At 45.9% G+C, this 18283-nt stretch overlaps 1 protein-coding gene across 2 annotated transcripts in view; it reads right to left on the bottom strand.

The window, feature by feature from the left end:
* Nucleotides 1-18283, bottom strand: part of FIP37 (FKBP12 interacting protein 37) — a 94760-nt gene that overhangs the window by 12458 nt on the left and 64019 nt on the right. For both annotated transcript variants that reach the window (XM_086814533.1, XM_086814532.1), the window contains 2 exons: nt 9396-9557; nt 6084-6153 (listed from right to left, as the gene is read on the bottom strand). In XM_086814533.1, the coding sequence (XP_086670659.1) occupies nt 6084-6153; nt 9396-9557 (232 nt within the window). The remainder of the gene's footprint in view (nt 1-6083; nt 6154-9395; nt 9558-18283) is intronic.

The following is an 18283-nucleotide window of genomic DNA, read 5'->3' as shown; positions in this document are numbered from 1 at the left end:
TTGAGCTTACGCATCGACTCAAGGACTAGGCCCTCTACTCTGATGATCCGGGCTGCTGTCCATTGCTGTTAGCGGATGTTACGGTACAAGTTTTTGCTGCTAGCCCCTTGGATTTCAGATCATGTAAATCGCATTTGGTCTATGCCTCGTCATGCATGTTGGTGGTGAAGAAGATTGCGGCATCTCTGGGCTTGCAAACTGCCGCTTCACGAATGAGTTTTCTTATGGGTGGGTCATGCTTGGGGTTTTCCTAGTTGGACAGGTTTTGGTACGCAGAAACATTGGTCCATCAACTTGTCACAGATGTATGGCCCTGCGGGAGTCCATGGCCCATCTCTTCTGGCATGGCCCTGAGACTTGTGATTGCCTACAGTTTCTTCGGCAGCTTCTACATGCACGCTTCCCCAGTGCTTCCTGCAGCAAGCTTTACTGGCTATTTGGAGTTATCCCGGCTAGGCAGGGGTATGATCTTTTTTCACTTGAGTTCGCTACTGAGCTCTTCGGACTCTATGGAAAGACACAAACCATAGAGTATTTGGTGATCCACCTCTAGCTAAATACCACTTCTTTCGAGCGTCTCTACGACAATCGTTCTTCGACTGTCTGCATGCCCGTGATCTGGATTACCCTGCATACTTGTCATACATTGCTATCTTTTGATGTTGTAGCTGCATGTCCTCTTTCTGGGGACTGCTAACTGCAACATAAATATAGATAGATTTCACCAAAAAAAAATGTGTGTGTTGTGTGTGTGTGTGTGTGTGTGTGTGTGTGTGTGTGCGCGTGTGCGTGTGCGTGCGAGCGCGCGTGTGCGTGTGGCATGGAAGATCACCAGATGTTAGAAACACCATGCGCCTGGAAAGCATACATTGGAGTAGGCTGTTTCGTGCTCCGTTAGGCCTTCTTGAACCACGGAAAGCTTTCTTCCTATCACAAAAGAGTGTAAGTTTCGTGGCGCATGTGGTCAGTGATTAAGCATATGTTCTCTCCTTCCCAAAAGCAAGCCGGAGCTATGGGTTAGGCATAGGCCTCTGTGGCATCTCATACGCACCCTCTTGCAGCCTTTTCAGCCAGTGCCTCCACTGAATCATGACGAGCGTTTGAAGGACTGGCGGCTTGCTCCACCTCACGCTACAAGGTTACATAAACTAACAGCAGCTAAAAGGGTCGATATCAAAATGCTTGCTCCTCCTTGGATTGTGGATCATGCTAATGGGCTTTGGACAATGCACAAAACTGATAGATGGTGGGGTGGTTGTTTGAGGAGTAAATGGAAAAACGGTCTACCGTTGAAGGAAAGATTGTTCCTTTGGAGATGCATTGTGGGAGTTCTGCCTGTTTGTGTATTGGAAAAAAGGCACATTGCTATGGCAAGATGTCATCGTTGCATGCTACGCGATGAGACAATGCCTCATTTGTTATGGTATTGTGATTTCTCTCGTGCCCTACTGGACAGACTCTCAGGGCTTCTTTGTACCTGATTCCCAGGAGCTCATTTTGGGAAGACATTTTGGCTTTTCGCTCGGATTCCACAACAATATACCAACTTTGGCGTATTCTTTGTGTGGACTACTTTTTGGGCATTGTGGACAATATGGCAAAATAGAAATCAGATGCATTTTGGACACATTCCTCTGGATCAATACACCTACTTCCGACACTTGTTGAGACAGTCTCTTCAGGACTGTTGAAACTTGTAACAAATAGACGACCAGCTGGCAGCAATACATGGCCTTCTTTGACTGCTTCTAGGCAGTCAATGTCATGGGCCCTATATAGGGACCTCAATTGTATCATGATGTTTTGTTTGTGGGTTTTCACCTTGTAATGAGGTTTCCCACTGCTAATATAAGAATCACTGAAATCTCTACCATGAATGGAGAGTATAAACCCTATGCAAGACTTACTTTTGTGGCCCTATGCGAGACGTACTTCCGCCTCTAAAGGGGGTCCTTCGTCGACCACGAGATCTAGTCGTTCCTACTCTGAGTCTTTATGAGGATAGTCTCTTGGAACATTCAGGGTCTTGGGGGTTTTTTTCCGCGTCGACGGAAGCAAATTGTAAAAACCCAGCTTCATTGTGCAGTCACAGGTGGACCTATGAATATATTGCTCTTGCAAGAGCATAAACTGGATGCTAGTCAGTGTGGGAGATCAGGCAAGCTTCTCTCGGGACACACCTTTTGGTCACCGGCTGTTGGTACCAAGGGTGGTGTTTGTATCTCTGTTTCAGCTTTGATCTTGCCTTGCATCATTGGACATGGTGTCATTCTGCCTGCGAGAGCGCAGTGGATCCTTCTTATGCAGGGTACTACACGCATTGGTATTCTCAACCTCTATGCTCCTAACCATAGAGGTGAGAGGATTGCCTTTTGGAAATCTCTCACTACATTGATGCCTCTTGCCGACCATTGGATTATTGGTGGGGATTTTAACATGGTTGAAATGCCAACAGATAAAAGAGGTGGACATGAGGACTTGGTGCATCCTCTTGAAAGAGCGTCTTGGGAGAGGTTTATACTCTCCATTCATGGTAGAGATTGTTGGCATGAGGATGACATTTTGAGGAGTCCATCCACTCTTCTTTATTCATGGTCTAACAGGAGAAGAGATGTAGGATGTATCTATGCACGGTTAGACAGATTTTATGTGGATGATTGGATGCTTGACAGAGGTGGACATACTTTGATTGCTACAGGCACCTCCAAATCGGATCATTGCCCAGTGGTTTTATGTATTAGAAATCCGAATTGCCATGGATCAACACCCCATGTACGCATCCCTGATCATTTGTTTTCAGATGCAGAACTATCACATCGTATGCTTGATATTTGGAGATCTCATGACTTCTTACAGGCCTCTCAAAGCCTGGCCTCTGCTCTCTGTGATATTAGTGACTTTTATCACACATGTGCCCTGTCTAAGAGGCAAGAGGCCTTGGACTTAGAGAGGGCAATTAGACGTAGATTGGCTGCCTTGTAGAAAAAGCACGAGAAACATCCTCATGCTCAATGGGTTGCAGATTCTTTATGTACTATTAGAGCAGAACTTCATCACTCTCTTGAGCAGCGCGCGGGGTATCGTTTTCCATGCCCAGGAATCCTTTTGGACACAGATGGGTGGCAGATGTAACAAACATTTCTTTGCTTCTCACGGCCCATCTCATGCCAGAGATAGTGTCAGGCAGTTGCAGGATCCACATGGCACTCTTCACTCAAATCCTCTCATGGTTAGACAGATTGCCACCGATTTCTATTGCCAGCTTCTTAGTGTTGAGCCGCATTCTGATCTGAGACACAGGGCATAGAGGAAGGTTTGCTAGGTCTTTGGGACGAGGCTGACCGACAACCTATTATGTGGAACGAGTTCATTAGGGATGAGGATGGTCGGCCACTTGGTGCATCTCATTATATGCAATGGTCAGGATGGGAGAGATGCGCATACACAATTCTTGCTTGGAAGACCTTTAAGAGTCTTCCGGAGGATCGGAGAGTTGCATTCACTCAGCATCTTAGGGGCTCTCACATTCGTATTGATCAAATTGATGCAGCTATTCCGCATGAGTGGTTTTCTGGGACCTTTCACGGAGACTATCATCCGAGTTGGCTGGGAGTTTTTTCGAGGATAGGCATACCTCTGCATGTCATTGCTCTGTCAGGCCAAGAGGATACAGATTTCCTCATGTATTCTATCATGCCTGGTGGGAGATTGAGGAGATGTAGTATGGAGGAGATCATACCAAACACTAGAATTAGTCCAGTGAGGATTGTTGGTCGCTCGGGGAAGCACTGGTTCATTGACCCTTCTCAGATAGTGACTCATGGCTCTTGGTGTTTGTGGCTATATGGTGGCACTCCTATAAGATATCTTCAGTGGGATCCAGGAGAGTGGGAGTGGATTGATGCCTTCGATCCTTTGAAAAGCCTTCCTTTTTTCAGTTTCACCATTCGGAATGTCAGGCTTCTTCTCACTCGACAGATGCATAGGATCCCTACTCTCAGGCCTCATTGGGAGAGCTATGATATTTCTCCAATGATACAGCGCAGATATTGGCATAGACTTTGGCACTCATACAGAAGGAGCTAGATCTCTCATTTCTTTTAGTTATTCTTACATGGTGGTCTCCCCCCAATCAGTGGAGATCAGTTTTCGGTGTAGCACCTTCCTGTCCTAGATGTGCGGCAGATTCTAAGTCCGTACAACATTGTCTATGGGGGTGCAGCATTGCACAGCAGATTTGGGGTCCTATAGCCCAACTTATGGGCAAATTGAGTGGCCGAGCCATGCATGTGACTTGGGGGGCAGTTGCTTGGCTCTCCCAGTCCAGTCCGCAACTTTTTTATGAGGGTAGTGGTACAGATTCTGTTTTTTTCATTCGTAGAGGTATTGCCCAGCATGGTTTATTGCAGGATGTTCCTCACTCTGATTATACACCCCCTAGACAGAGGATTGACACCAGTTGGGAGATTATTGCCAGTATTACAGCATGGCAGATCTGGAGAGCTAGATGCACGGAGGCTATTGACGGTGTCCATATTTTTGGGTCTTAGTGCATTAGTACTATATGGGGTGATATCATCCACACTCTTATGGCTACTTGGGCTCGCATTCAGGGGCCCTCTCGTTCTGCGCAGGCGAAGCGTGTGATATTTATGCGGGAATGGGACCATGGCATCTTCTTTTCCTCTAGTACCACAGGTCTTACATGGCATCATGATGCTCCTCAGTGGTTGACAATCACCTTACATATTGGGGTGATTCTATTCTCTTCCGGCTTATAGCTGTGATTGTTGTATGTTTTTCTCATACTTAATAGAAGTCTCTTTCTGAAAAAAAAAAAATGTGTGTGTGTATACATATATATACATATATAGAAGACAAACCCCTTCACTCTTTTCAGAGAATTTCCTCTCCTAGTCCACTTCCGGGGGTGTCTTGAGTCTCAACTTTTTTCCTCTCCACATCTTCTAGGCTTGTGATCATCTGCAAGACACAGGAAGCCCACATGTCTGCAATTCTGATGCCAAAAGAGTGTTGTTTTGGACTGGTCGCATTGTATACTGGCTGGACAGCAGACTTGTGTGCATTTCTGTAGGTGGGTACCTGTGACAAGACTTGTGCAGAGTGGATATACCTGTGAATACTCTTGATTGTCAAGAGTATCTTTTGGCTTGGTGATTTGTGGTCACAGGATTTCTTTTGGCCTGGTGATTTGTGGTCACATGAATTCTATTATTTGCTATGTATTCACCTATGATGTGCTTGGAGAAATCAGCTGTCGGCTGGAGGTGAATCCCCGGGCACCCATGATCATGTACTTGGATGCAGACTCCTTTTGGTAATCTAACCTAGAGGAGGAGGAGGGACTCAGGAGGACGGTTAGCCCATCTTCGGCCACTGTGTGATTTTTCTGTGTGGCAGCGTTTTGTCATTTCAAGTGCTCATAATCTTGATTAAGGTTAATTCAATTCCAAAACGTGCACCCGCCCGTTACATCACCACCACCATACCTAGCAGTATTACAGCGTTAGGACATGAATACAGCCAGACGTTCCCATCCAGTTTATCAAAACACCACAATACCCAAGGACCCCTATGTCAAGGACTCCAACTCTTGAGTTTTGGTCCCGACCTCTAAACAGTTCACTAGACATCCTCCCGACAGCAAGCATGACATGTCAAAGGCCCAAAGCTCAATAGAGAAGACTGCCTATCCGCTCTCCCCAACAATGACAAACCTTGAGACAGATTTCTTTCCAGACAATAGACTTTTGGATCTCAGCTTCCCATGAGTATTTCTCCCTCCCATGTCCTCAGGTGCATCAGGTCCTTGCAAATCTCTCTATCCCCATCACGCTATCACTCATGGCACTACCATTGGCCATCACTGGTCATTAATAATACATGACAATTTCACACTTTTCACTATGTTTAGCTAAGGATTAAGGGGTTGCCCAATGGATCTTCCACCACAGTACCTATGCTTACTCTATTATCATCCGTCTCAAGGGCCATGTTGGTCCCCCAAGACATTAGTAAACCTGCATGCACATACAAATAAGCAGAGATAAGAAATGTTAAACCTTGATATCCTCGCTTCAATTCTGCATTCAAAGATCTCTGCATTGCTAGCTTAGTTCCAAGCTCATGAATCTGCCATCATACAAGAATCCTTGAGGAGTCTACACAGTCCAAATTTTTAAAAAGGTCTTGCAACAAAAATGCCTGTAAATGCGCTCACAAAGGGTGCACCCCCCCCCCCAAACAAACAAACAAACCACACACATACTGTTGTGAGACTGATGTGTATGGTATAGAGCGTTAGCAATCCTATGAATAGGAAAGTGTTTAAAAGGGATGCACACTACACAGAATCGATAGAATGCTCAAAATTCCTAGCATTACCAAAGTTATTCCTTAAATCAACTTCTTGCATCTTATAAGATTGCTCAAGAAGTCAAGCAGCTTTCTATCAGCTCAGGACATTGGGTTTCATGGATTGTGTCTCCCCATCCATGCACAGGAGGAGCGGCCAGACTCCGAGTTCGCAGATGACACAGCAGCATACTTATCAGGAGACGAGGGGAACCTTCAGAGATTTGCAAAGGCAATAGAGATCTTCTGTCATGCATCTGGAGCGTAGATCAATCGGTACAAGTCGTGTGGATTCTGGGTTGGCTCATCCCCCGCCCTCACTTGGCGTCTAGTCGATGCTTTCCAGTGGATCCTGAGGGGCACTCTAGTCCATTATCTTGGATGCCAGGTGGGCATCGATATCTCCCAGAGCAGCAATTAGCCCCTCTTCTTTTGAGCATTCAAAAGAAGCTACTATACTGGAGTTCAGCAAGGCTTTCCTTAGCCGGTTGGGTAATGGTGGCGAACTAGGTTCTTCTTGCCACCATGTGGTATATCACTTCTTGCTGAGCCTTTTCACGGGCCCGCATTGGTCAGGTTCAATGGTTCATCCGCAACTTTTTGTGGGCTAGGAGCGATAGGAGGCCTGCCTGGGCCAAGGTGGCCTGGAGAGTGATCATTTAGCCGCGCCTCAAAGGGGGCCTGGGCATGATCGACCCCGCCATACAGAGTCATGCCCTTCTAGGCAAGCTGATTGTTAGAGGCCTTCTTCCAACAAGCGGCGAGCCTTGGAAGGATTTCCTCTTGGCCAGGATTTCAGCCCATACACCAAGTCTTGGGGGCCCTTGGCCGCAAAGCACTAGATGGATCTTCACGGAGATACGGGTTCATGGCTTTAGCCCAACTTTTGAGGACAGATTTGCAGCCTATTTATTACGAGCTTGGGATCATCTCAAGCCAGCCCTTCAACATTCTATTCCAGTAGCCTCTGAGGAGCGTCTCCGACATCCCTTCATCTAGTACCCCCTAATCCGTCTACCTAGCAGTCACATGTTAAGGGCTCGCCCACACGTATCCTGGGGAGCTTTGAGCAAGGGCCCTGCTAGGTCCCTTGGAGATTTGTTTACATTCAGAGAGCTGTCCCAATGGCCCACGAGAGGAGCCTGTCAGGGATCCCGGGCAAGGACAAACTTAGCCTCGACATCGACTCTGCCATTCCTTTGGAGTGGCTCACCCCGATCCCGACCCTATTCCCACGCAGTGGCTAGGAGTGTTCACCAGGCATGATATTCTCCTGGCAGTTCATGACATGGATGAGAGCTCCACCTTGCTCACCTTTTTGATTGGACCTCATGGCAGATTAGTGAGAGCAAAGCCCCCCTTGGAGGACTTCAGGGGATGCACATTGCAGAGGGTGAGGGTGATCGGATTCCATGCACATGAGTAGCACATTGACCCACCGCTGGCCAAGGTTATGGGTTTGGGAGAGCCGGCACATCACACGCCCCCAGTGGGACCCGGGGAAGTGGACTTGGTATGATCCTGCAAACAGGGAGGAGACTCTGGGTACCCATTTTTTGCACACACCGCACGGCTTGGCCGTAGGATCAAGATGCCTGTGATCAAGGGCACTCCAGCAATAGAGGGACACTGGTAGTCCCAGGGCCTCTCACCGCGCTCTCTCAGATTTCTGGAAGAGGCTATGGGACAGTTTTTGACTTCGGAAGATCACTCTCTTTTTGTCGTTGCTAGCACATAGGAGTTTGGAGGTAAGCACGTGGTTGGCCATTAAAGGTGGACCAGCTGCATGTCTGAAATGTGTCATCCCCAAGCAACATTGTCTTTGGGATTGCCCAAAGGCTCAATAGGTTTGATAGCGGATCCTCTTCACTATGGACTAGCCTCTTCCCATACTATTACATGGAACACTATTGCTTGGGCCACTAAGGCCGAGGTCGTCATGCCCTACGAGGAGGAAGGTGGGGGAGCCCATCAGGTCTCTCACCTTCGCATCTCAATAGTGCGAATCCCAACCCCATCTACTGCTCACTAGAGTCCTGGTTCGAGCCAGAGATGGGAGATTTGTAGCAGCAGTGCCGCATGGCACATCCAGCAAGGATATGCAGCGAAGCCATTGAAGACACCCACACCCCACCTACAGAGTCCATCAATAGCATCTGGCTCGACATCATTCATACCCTCCACGGCCAGTGGGGGAAACTTCAGGGTGGTGCTGACCGTATGCGGAAGCGTCGGAAAGCCTTCCTGAGGCTCTCGCAACCTAGTCCTTTTCTCACACATAGTGGTGGTGAGCCCACTTGGCACTATAGAGACCACCTGTGTGGTTATCTCCCCCCCCCCCCATACCCATTGTATGAGATAGCCTTCTCCTCATAGAGCGGCCAGCCAGAGGAGAAGTGCATCCTTCCCCCTTTTTTGTTCTTTGATCCTCACTCTATACATGGAGGTGAGTTTGTACTTAGCCTTTTAAGGTTGTTTTTGGTAACTAATAGAAGGATCTTGTTTCCGGGGGAAAAAAAAAAAAAGATTGCTCAAGAAGTCTGAAAAGACTTAGTACGGTCGAAATCCAAGCCAGCTGATAGTTTAAATAACCTAACGATTTGATTTTAGAAGCTGGGTCGGAAATCCAAATATCTGGACGTTTTTTATGAACCTCAAGAAACTCTGAACAGCATTTCAAATGGTACATGAGTATGAGCAGTCTGACCACATGGCAGATCTGGCAGGACAATTGTCACTGACCATTGAGGGGTCAGCAACTCCTGCCAAAGTTATTTGTCCCATATGGACGGACCTTGTCCATACCTCCTCAACAGCTCCAGGGAAGCTTTTCCCCTGGACCATTCTTATCTGGAAGTGAGGACGGGATCACTTGCTGATGAAGGCACCCAAAGTGGCTCATCCCCCTTTTCACACGCACACACCCGACCCCCCCCCCCCCCACAAATAATAATAATAATTCTACACACCACAAAATGAAAGAAGAATCAATATCCTCAATAAAAGCTTTCCATGCAGACCTTCCCTTCCGATGCTTCACGCCCAATCTCCTCATTCTCTTCTTGCAGAGTGCGACACTTTGCCATCAACATCTTGCCGTTCTTGCTGTGGGGAGTGAACTGAACAGCTCCAAGATCGTCTTGCAGCTCTTTAACTTTCTTCTCAGCACTTTCCAGCTCCTTCTGCAGAAACAAAGGAATTACACTTCATGAATCATTACACACTAAACTTCAAGCAAAATCTTCTCTTCATTCAAAAATCAAAATAGAAGCTACAACAAGAACATTCCATATATCAAAAAGAGCCTTCAATCTGTCAAGTCTTTGCCAATGAGGAAAGAATGTACACACTCAACATTTGACATGTAAAAACCATAGTCATGGGAAATGGGGAACTTGAATGGAAACAAAACCAAAACAGAAACATAATTTTTCAGAGAGCCAAAATGGGGAAATGCAGATGCAAGCAAGGGAGAGAAGGGGAGTCTCACTGGAACAGCAAAACGGCATGGAAATGTAAGAAACTAGGAGAGGGAAGGAAAGAGACTAGGAGAAAGGAAATAGAAGAAAAAAAAGAACAAAAAGATAGTTGATGGGGAGTTCAATACGTGGAAGGGTAGGTGTGTTGTTGGGTAAATAGATGAAACGGCAATAAAGACCTGCTGAATTTGCGGAAATTTGCCATTTATATCTCATTGTTGCCGAGGCTATGAGCATCTTTCTTTGCTCCACTGCTGGAGTTTCTGCCCTTGCACAGTGAGGATCAGCTTTTGGACTCTAAGCTTGCTGACGATATTGGTGTCAAGTTGGAATCGATATTTCACCTACACATCAGTTTGTGTACCAGTACTCATGAGCATTAGGAAGAAACTTCTTCATTGAAGCTCTAGAAGATTGGATCTATCCTCCAGAGCCTTGGTGGTTAACCAAGTACTGCTTGTTGTGCTTGGTTCATTGCCTCTTCTTGGTGCTTCTCTCGTGGATGCATTGGCCACTTGCAGAGATTGGTCCGTAAATTTCTCTAGTCAAGTTTGAATGGTACACTAGACACTCGGGCTAGAGTGGCTTGGGGGACTGCTGAAACCGGCCTCTGGTAGAAACCAAAGTGCGGTAGACTAGCAGTCACCCTTCCAATTGTAGTCCAATAAATAACAAGATTAACTGGAGCTAGAATGCCCCAAAACTGAAATGAAATCGACACCTGTTGGCCCCAAAGCTTGGCGCCCCTTTCGGTATTTCTTTATTCAAATTCAATGAAATGTATAGCTGAGTACAACAAAGCCAGTCCAGGAAAAGTAACCCTACATGTCCAATCTGGCAGCCCTCAAGACCTCTTAGCACAGAGGATTCACACACAGATCTGTGTCCCACAAAAGCAACACACTGTGCTTCCCTCTAATCAACCAAGACAATTCAGCAGGGCAGCCTTGAGCACACATTTGGCATATTCCATGAACATGGTTTCACAACTCAGTTCAAATATACATCCACTGTCCAGTCTCTGTTTCCACCCTTCAAACTGCCATACCCCTCCTCTCACAAGGGGCCAGATGACACAACTCTGCAACAGACAAGCCAATGGAAAGAATAATACCAATTTCAATGCATGGTTTTGCACCAAAGAGACTGACCGTACCAGTCTGTACTGCACCACCTGCAATCTGTTCAGGGACAGTACGGAAGCCGCCTGTACCTGTCCGTATAGTTTTGTACGTGCAGCTTCCGCCACCAGTACCTGCTGGACAGGACTGTCCTTGACAGCCTGCACCTGTCCGTACAGGTCTGCGCTGTTTGTGTCAGCTTGTACCTGTCCGTACAGGTCTGCGCTGTCCTTGTCAGCTGCACCTGTCCATACAGTCCTTCGCCTGCAGCTACTGTCTGTACCAGCCGCAGCCAATCTGCTCAGTGTTCGCCTGTACCTGTAGCACCTGTACCACCGCCTGCTCTGTACGGGCAACATCCACCAGCACTGTACGGCTTGCAAACACCTGGTCTGTACGGCTAGGTTCTGTACGGCCTGCTCTTCACACAGAAAAATCCAGCAGCTAGTCGACAGCGTTTCCCTTCTCCTCCACGCACGTAGCTTGCACGCCTTCCCAAAAAGCAAGAGAGAGAGAGATGAGAGAGGCGTGTAACTCCTAAAAGTGGAGTTGCTCCCCCCTTTCAATAATATCCTAGTGCCCCTTACTAAAGTTTATCAACTTCCTAGGGGCCACTTATGCCTAGGGGCCACCCAAGGTTAAAACATTAAAAATATTAATGTCCTTGGTCCCCCTTCACATTTGAAGATATCCACCATATTTCTATTTGTCCAGGCACCCCAAATATGAATCATTTAATATTTATTTTGCTCAGCAACCACCATGCCCACACTTGTGCTGTTCCATTTTCACAAGGTCATGACATACCCCCCTCTTGAAAAATGGCAAGCGTCCTCAATTGCAATCTGGTGATACAGCAAAATATCCAAAGTGAAATGTACAATATGGCAAGATCAGCGTCCCAATCTCTCTAAGCCATGCATATGTAACAACATTCACTGCAAACCAATGGTGTAGTAGTAGTCCAAGTTGTATACCACTGTGAACCATACACAACCACAACATCCAATGTGACTAGTACACATATATCATAGAAGTCCCATAAACAGATGTACTGTCAGCCATCAGTACCTTCGGGTGAGAGAAAAACTGCACCAAGCGACCTCTAGATGTCATCTGAGCCTGTCTGTATCAAGGGAGTGGAGGTGCTACCCCCCTCTTGAGCATCAGGCAATGCTCCAGACCCATGCTCTGCTGAACCTGAATGAGCCGTAACAAGAGTCGGCTCCAACTCAAAGGCATCAAGATAAAGCTGCAAAACCTGAGGTGAATCTGTTAAGTCACCGACTCACCTTTCTCCATCCACTTCGCATCCATCGGTGAATAGTTCTTGAACTTCACAAGATAGCGACGAGAAACTTTAGCTCGTACCTTTCTTTCCTTATGTGCCAGTATTTGCTCTGGAATAAGAACCTCATCAAGTTCTTCAACTTCCGGCTTAGCCTCATCTGATACATCCTCAGGCACATCCCCACCGAAAGGTCTAAGTAGACTCACATGAAATGCATTGTGAATCCGCCAGTGATCTGGTAGCTTCAAGCGATAGGCCACCTCACCAATCTTTTCCAATACCTGAAAAGGTCCATAATAGCGCATGCTCAACTTAGGGAATAAGCGCTCTTTACCCTTCACCTTCTTGAGCCTAGCTTTTTCAAATCGCAAAAGAACCCAATCACCCAATGCAAACTCTAATGCACATCTGTGACGGTCTGCTGCTTTCTTTTGCTTTTGCTGAGTTTTCTGGAGTGCCAACTTAACTCTCCGATAAGCTTCATCCATGTTTTCCACATACTGATCAGCGTCAAAGATCTTATCCTTTGTGTGCAAAACGGGTGGTACCTTCTTCCCTCCTTCCACAATCTCAAAAGGCGCCTTGCCCGTCGAGGTATGGACAGTGTTGTTATATGCAAACTCCACCAAAGGAAGATACTTTTCCCACTGTTGCTTGTGCTCTGACACAACACTTGAGAAGATCTAACACTGTAGAATTAGCCTCTTCCGATTGACCATCTGTTTGTGGATGAAATGAAAATGAAAACTTGAGAGTTGTTCCCATGTTGTCAAACAACCCTCTCCAGAATAAACTCGTCATCCGTGGATCACGGTCACTAATGATAGACGAAGGCAAGCCATGATACTTGAAGATGTTCGCCATGAACGACTTCACCATATGATCAACTTTGATCGTCTTACGCACGGGAATGAAATGAGCCTGCTTACTGAACCTGCATATGATAGTACAAATACCATCATTCCCCGTTTGTGTACGTGGAAGATCAAATATAAAATCCATGGCAATGCTCTCCCATGGTCTATCTGGAATAGATAAAGGCTGTAGTAACCCTGGTGTCTTTTGACGGTCAAACTTTATCTTCTGACATACGATGCATTGCCTAACAAAAGCATCAACATCTCTTCTCAAGGTTGGCCAATAAAAGAAAGTCTCAACTGCTTTTACCGTGGCATCAATTCCTCTATGACCTGCATACGGTGGAGCATGACTTTCAATCATAACCTTGAGTCGCAATTGCCTAGTAACACACAGTCTACCATGGATCAATAAAAACCCATCTCTGAGAGTATAATGATCATGCCGCTGACCCTCAGACACCTGATCATACAACCTTTCAAAGTCCTCATCATGGGCATACTGCTCTTTCATTTCATCAAGCTCATAATGATAAGCAAGTGAAACTGCTGAGACCTGTGGCTTGCGTGACAAAGCATCGGCCACAACATTCTTTTTGCCTTCCACATGCACAATCTGGAAGTGGAACATAGACAAAAAGTTGGCCCATCGCATATGCTTCTCTGAAAGCTTAGTTTGTGTGAGGAAATAACGCAAGGTCTGATGATCTGTCTACACAGTGAAATCAGCCCCAAGCAAATAGTGTTTCCATGTGGAATTACAGCCAACATCTCTTTCTCATAAACCTGTAAATGCTTCTCGGCATTCTGCAATATTCGACTCTCATAGGCTATCACATGTCCTTCCGAAATGAGAACTGCCCCAATGCTGTTTCCACATGCATCACATTGGACAACAAAAGCCTTTCGGAGATCCGGTAATACCAATACGGGATCCGAAGTAAGCTTTTTGAAGGCTGTAATTTCCTGATCAGCCCATCTAAACGGAGTTGCCTTCTTTGTTAAGGCATGAAGGGGCGAAGCAATTTCAGCAAAGTACCGTATGTATCGCCTGTAATAGGAACACAATCCCAAAAAGCTGCGTACATCATGCACGGTCCTTAAATCTGGCCAATTAAGAATTGCTTCCACCTTCAATGGATCCATACGGACTCCATGCTTAGACACAATATGCCCCAAGAAGTGTATCTCTTGCAAGAAGAACTCACTCTTCTTGCCATTAATGACCAACCTATGCTTCCGGAGTTCGTCAAACACAATGACCAAATGCCTTCTGTGCTCCTCCTCAGTGTGTAAATGCACAATCATATCATCAAAGAATGTGCCCACAAACGCTCTATGAGGCCGGAAAATCCTGTCCATCATTCTGTTAAATGTGGCAGGTGCATTTGTCAAACCAAAGGACATAACCAAGAACTCATATAACCCAAAAGTGGTTCGAAGTGCTGTCTTATGCACATCCTCGGGTCTAATACGTATCTGATGATACCCGCTTTTCAAGTCAATCCGACTAAAGATTGTGGAGCCCTATAAGCGGTCCAAAATGTCATCGATCCTCGGAATGGAGAATCGATTCTTGATGGTATTCTTGTTCAGCGCCCTGTAATCAATACACATGCGCCAAGAACCATCTTTCTTTTGCACTAAGAGTACAGGTGAGCAAAAGGGTGATGAGCTAGGCTGTATCAACCCTTTATTCAACAGCTCCTGTACCTGACTCATAATTTCTTCTTGTTGAGCTGCACTAACACGGTACGGCGGTCTATTTGGTGGAGTACTCCCCAGGATTAGATCAATAGCATGATCTTCTAGCCTTTCCGGAGGAAGTTCTCTAGGCAATGACTCGGAAAAACAATGTTGGAACTCACATAAGAAATCAGTCCTGTCCTTATCTAACGTAGACAAATTAGATTTAGACTCATCATCTCTTGCATCCTTTACATAAATCAAGTACGCAGAAAGATGCTTTTTCATTACTGATGAAATTGCTGAAGCTGATACAATAGGAACAGATTCCCCTTTAAGCTTTACATCCAAAACATGTTCTTTCCCTCTATGAGTCGAAGTAATCTTCCTATTGTATGTATCCACCACCGCATGTACTCTATGGCACCATGGCATACCCAACAAAACATCACATCCATCAAGTGGCATGATGAAAAACTCTTCGCTGTCCACATAACCCTGCAAATGAAGCCTAAGCTTCCCAATAATAGGAGTGACGGGTTTTGCATACCCAGGACAAGCCATGTTAGCCTCATATAAAGGCCCCATCTCCTCTGCACGGATCCCCAATCGGCCAGCCAAATCCGGTGAAATAAAGTTGGCTCCAGCACCCGTGTCAAAGAAAATCAAGGCATTTTAATCTCTCACTTTGCCCCATGCCCTGCACAACTCAGTCTCTTCACCACCTGGCTGTTCCCCAACAAGATCAGGAACTAACCTTGCAGAAGGTTTTGGTTTCTTTGACTTGGGCTCCCCTTTAGTGTCAGAGTCCTTTTGGGACTTACGCTTGGGACAATTAAAAGACATATGTCCCTCTTCTGTACAGTAAAACATTTTCGAGCATCCATCAAAGCCTGTCTCTCCTCAGGAGTTCTCTTGGGCATTGGTAACTTCCTATACCGCTTCTCTGTAGACCCTTTTGCATCACGCGAAGCATGCCCTGACTTTTCAGATTTCTTGCTTGAGCTTTTACTTCCTTTAAATCCAGATGAGACCCCAGTAAGTAACGCATTTGCTGTCATAGCATTCTCTATCATCTGTGACATATTTGTTACTCGAGTCTTTATGCAATAGTCACGCACTTCCTTGGGCAGCCCACAACAATACTTCTCCACCTGCTCAGACAAAGGCACTGCACGATAAGAAGTAACTGGGAGTAAAGCTTCTCAAAACTTCTTATTATAATCCTCAAGATTTTCACACTTTGATGCATCCAATTTGTGCCATGCTGTCATTACATCCACCTCAAAAGTAGATGTGAGCCATACAGAGGAGAACACCTGTTTAAACTGTACCCAAGTAGATGGTGCTATGCCCTGTAGAAGAAGAGTGGACCACCACTGCAATGCATTGCCCTTGAGAAAAGTCGCAGCTTTTCTCACTTTAGAGGACTCCGTGTAATTACCACCAGAAAAAGCAGCATCAAACTGCTGTAAAAAGGTAAGTGCCTTTAGCTTATCTTTGGCCCCACTGAATGTGTCAAATTTCACAGCAACTCCCCCGTCCTTCGCCTTACCCATAGGCATTAGATTATCGTAAGGAAGTGGCTTCAAAAGATTGCTACCCCCAGCATTCATGCCCATCATAGGGTCAACATTACCAATTCCCACACCTCGCATGCCATACATTCCAGCCATGTTTCCAAACATACCATTATGCATACCGGGCTGCATGCCCCCATACATATTTCCTTGCATTCCAGGTTGCATGCCCCCAAACATGTTTCCTTGCATTCTGGACTGCATACCACCATACATATTTCCTTGCATACCATGCTGAAAATTAGCTCCAAAATTCCCTGGAATACCCATGCCTCCCTGAGGGTAACCCCCAGTCATGGATTGGCACACAGAGCCACCACCAAAATAACCTGGATGCATAGACTACTGAGGAATAGATGGCTGTCCGAAAAAGGAACTCTGTGAGTTGGCACCAAAAGTATGTTGCATGTTCGGAAACTGTCCAAAAGATGGATCCTGTGGGAAGGCACCACTATGGCCCTGAGGTAGGTTCTTAGAACGCACCTTCTTTTTCTTTTCAGGCTCAGAACGGGATCTCATAAATTCAGCAAACTTCTCACTTTGTGTGAGCTGCATAAACACATCCATTACACCTGCCAAACGATTTTTAAACTGAGCATCATCTTCCTCTTTACTAGGCATATCTTCTGGCTATGTTACATCCTCATATTGTGCATCATCTGCAGCCTGTTCTCCTGCAAGAATATCCTCAGATTCATTTCTCTCAAGACAAGTCTCTTACTCTTCCTCTTCATTATAAAAATATTCGTCTTCTGTGTCTGACATGTTGCTGAATTTTTCAGCAATGACTATCCTCGAGTCAACCACGAGCTCACCCCCTTAAGAAAGTTGATGATGGGTCCCAGCAACGAAACCTTGAAACCGGCCTCTGGTAGAAACCAAAGTGCGGTAGACTAGCAGTCACCCTTCCAATTGTAGTCCAATAAATAACAAGATTAACTGGAGCTAGAATGCCCCAAAACTGAAATGAAATCGACACCTGTTGGCCCCAAAGCTTGGCGCCCCTTTCGGTATTTCTTTATTCAAATTCAATGAAATGTATAACTGAGTACAACAAAGCCACTCCAGGAAAAGTAAGCCTGCATGTCCAATCTAGCAACCCTCAAGATCTCTTAGCACAGAGGATTCACACACAAATCTGTGTCCCACAAAAGCAACACACTGTGCTGTGCATCGACATTAATTGCTTAAAAAACTTTTAAAAGTATCCCTAAGGATCGGAGACTTGCACCTACCCTACACCTCAAAGGGAGTCTTAGACAGATCGATCAAATTGATGCAGCTATACCTCATGAGTGGATTACTGGCACAATTCACGATCAACATCATCCCAGGTGGTTGGGAATTTTCTCCCCAAGACAAGAGTGCCATTACAAGTGTTAGCCTTGTTGGATCGAGATGAGAAGGGAGATCATGTTGATCAACATCATCCCAGGTGGTTGGGAATTTTCTCCAAGACGAGTGCCATTACAAGTGTTAGCCTTGTTGGATCGAGATGAGAAGGGAGATCATGTTTTTTATTCTATCCAGCCAGGATAGAAATTGTTGAAATGCACATGCAGATATGCACTAACACGTGCATGGTTACACATGCTTCTCATGCATGTCTCTCTCTATAAATATGTGCACACATGTTCATGCATGACAGCACTGGCAAGTTGACCCGGTTGGAATTTGGGTGGGAAGCCAAGTCCTAGGAGGTCACCCATCCTAGTTGTGCTCACGCCAATGCGTGCTCAACTAGAGGATTCCACAAGTTGGTCTAACCATCTAAGCCCCAAAACCTTACGGTGATGGAGGACCTCCGGTCTATCCATTTTGTGGAAATCTCCTAATGTTACGTTTGGTACCACTTTGTCTCAAAACTCCCCCCCTTGGTGCCAACTTGTCCACT

This window comes from Cibotium barometz, chromosome 20, assembly GCF_041138505.1.
Source record: "Cibotium barometz isolate CiBa-2024 chromosome 20, ASM4113850v1, whole genome shotgun sequence".
Lineage (NCBI taxonomy): Eukaryota > Viridiplantae > Streptophyta > Polypodiopsida > Cyatheales > Cibotiaceae > Cibotium > Cibotium barometz.
Note: the sequence above shows the minus strand (reverse complement) of the source record. Positions and strands in the feature narration are given on the sequence as shown.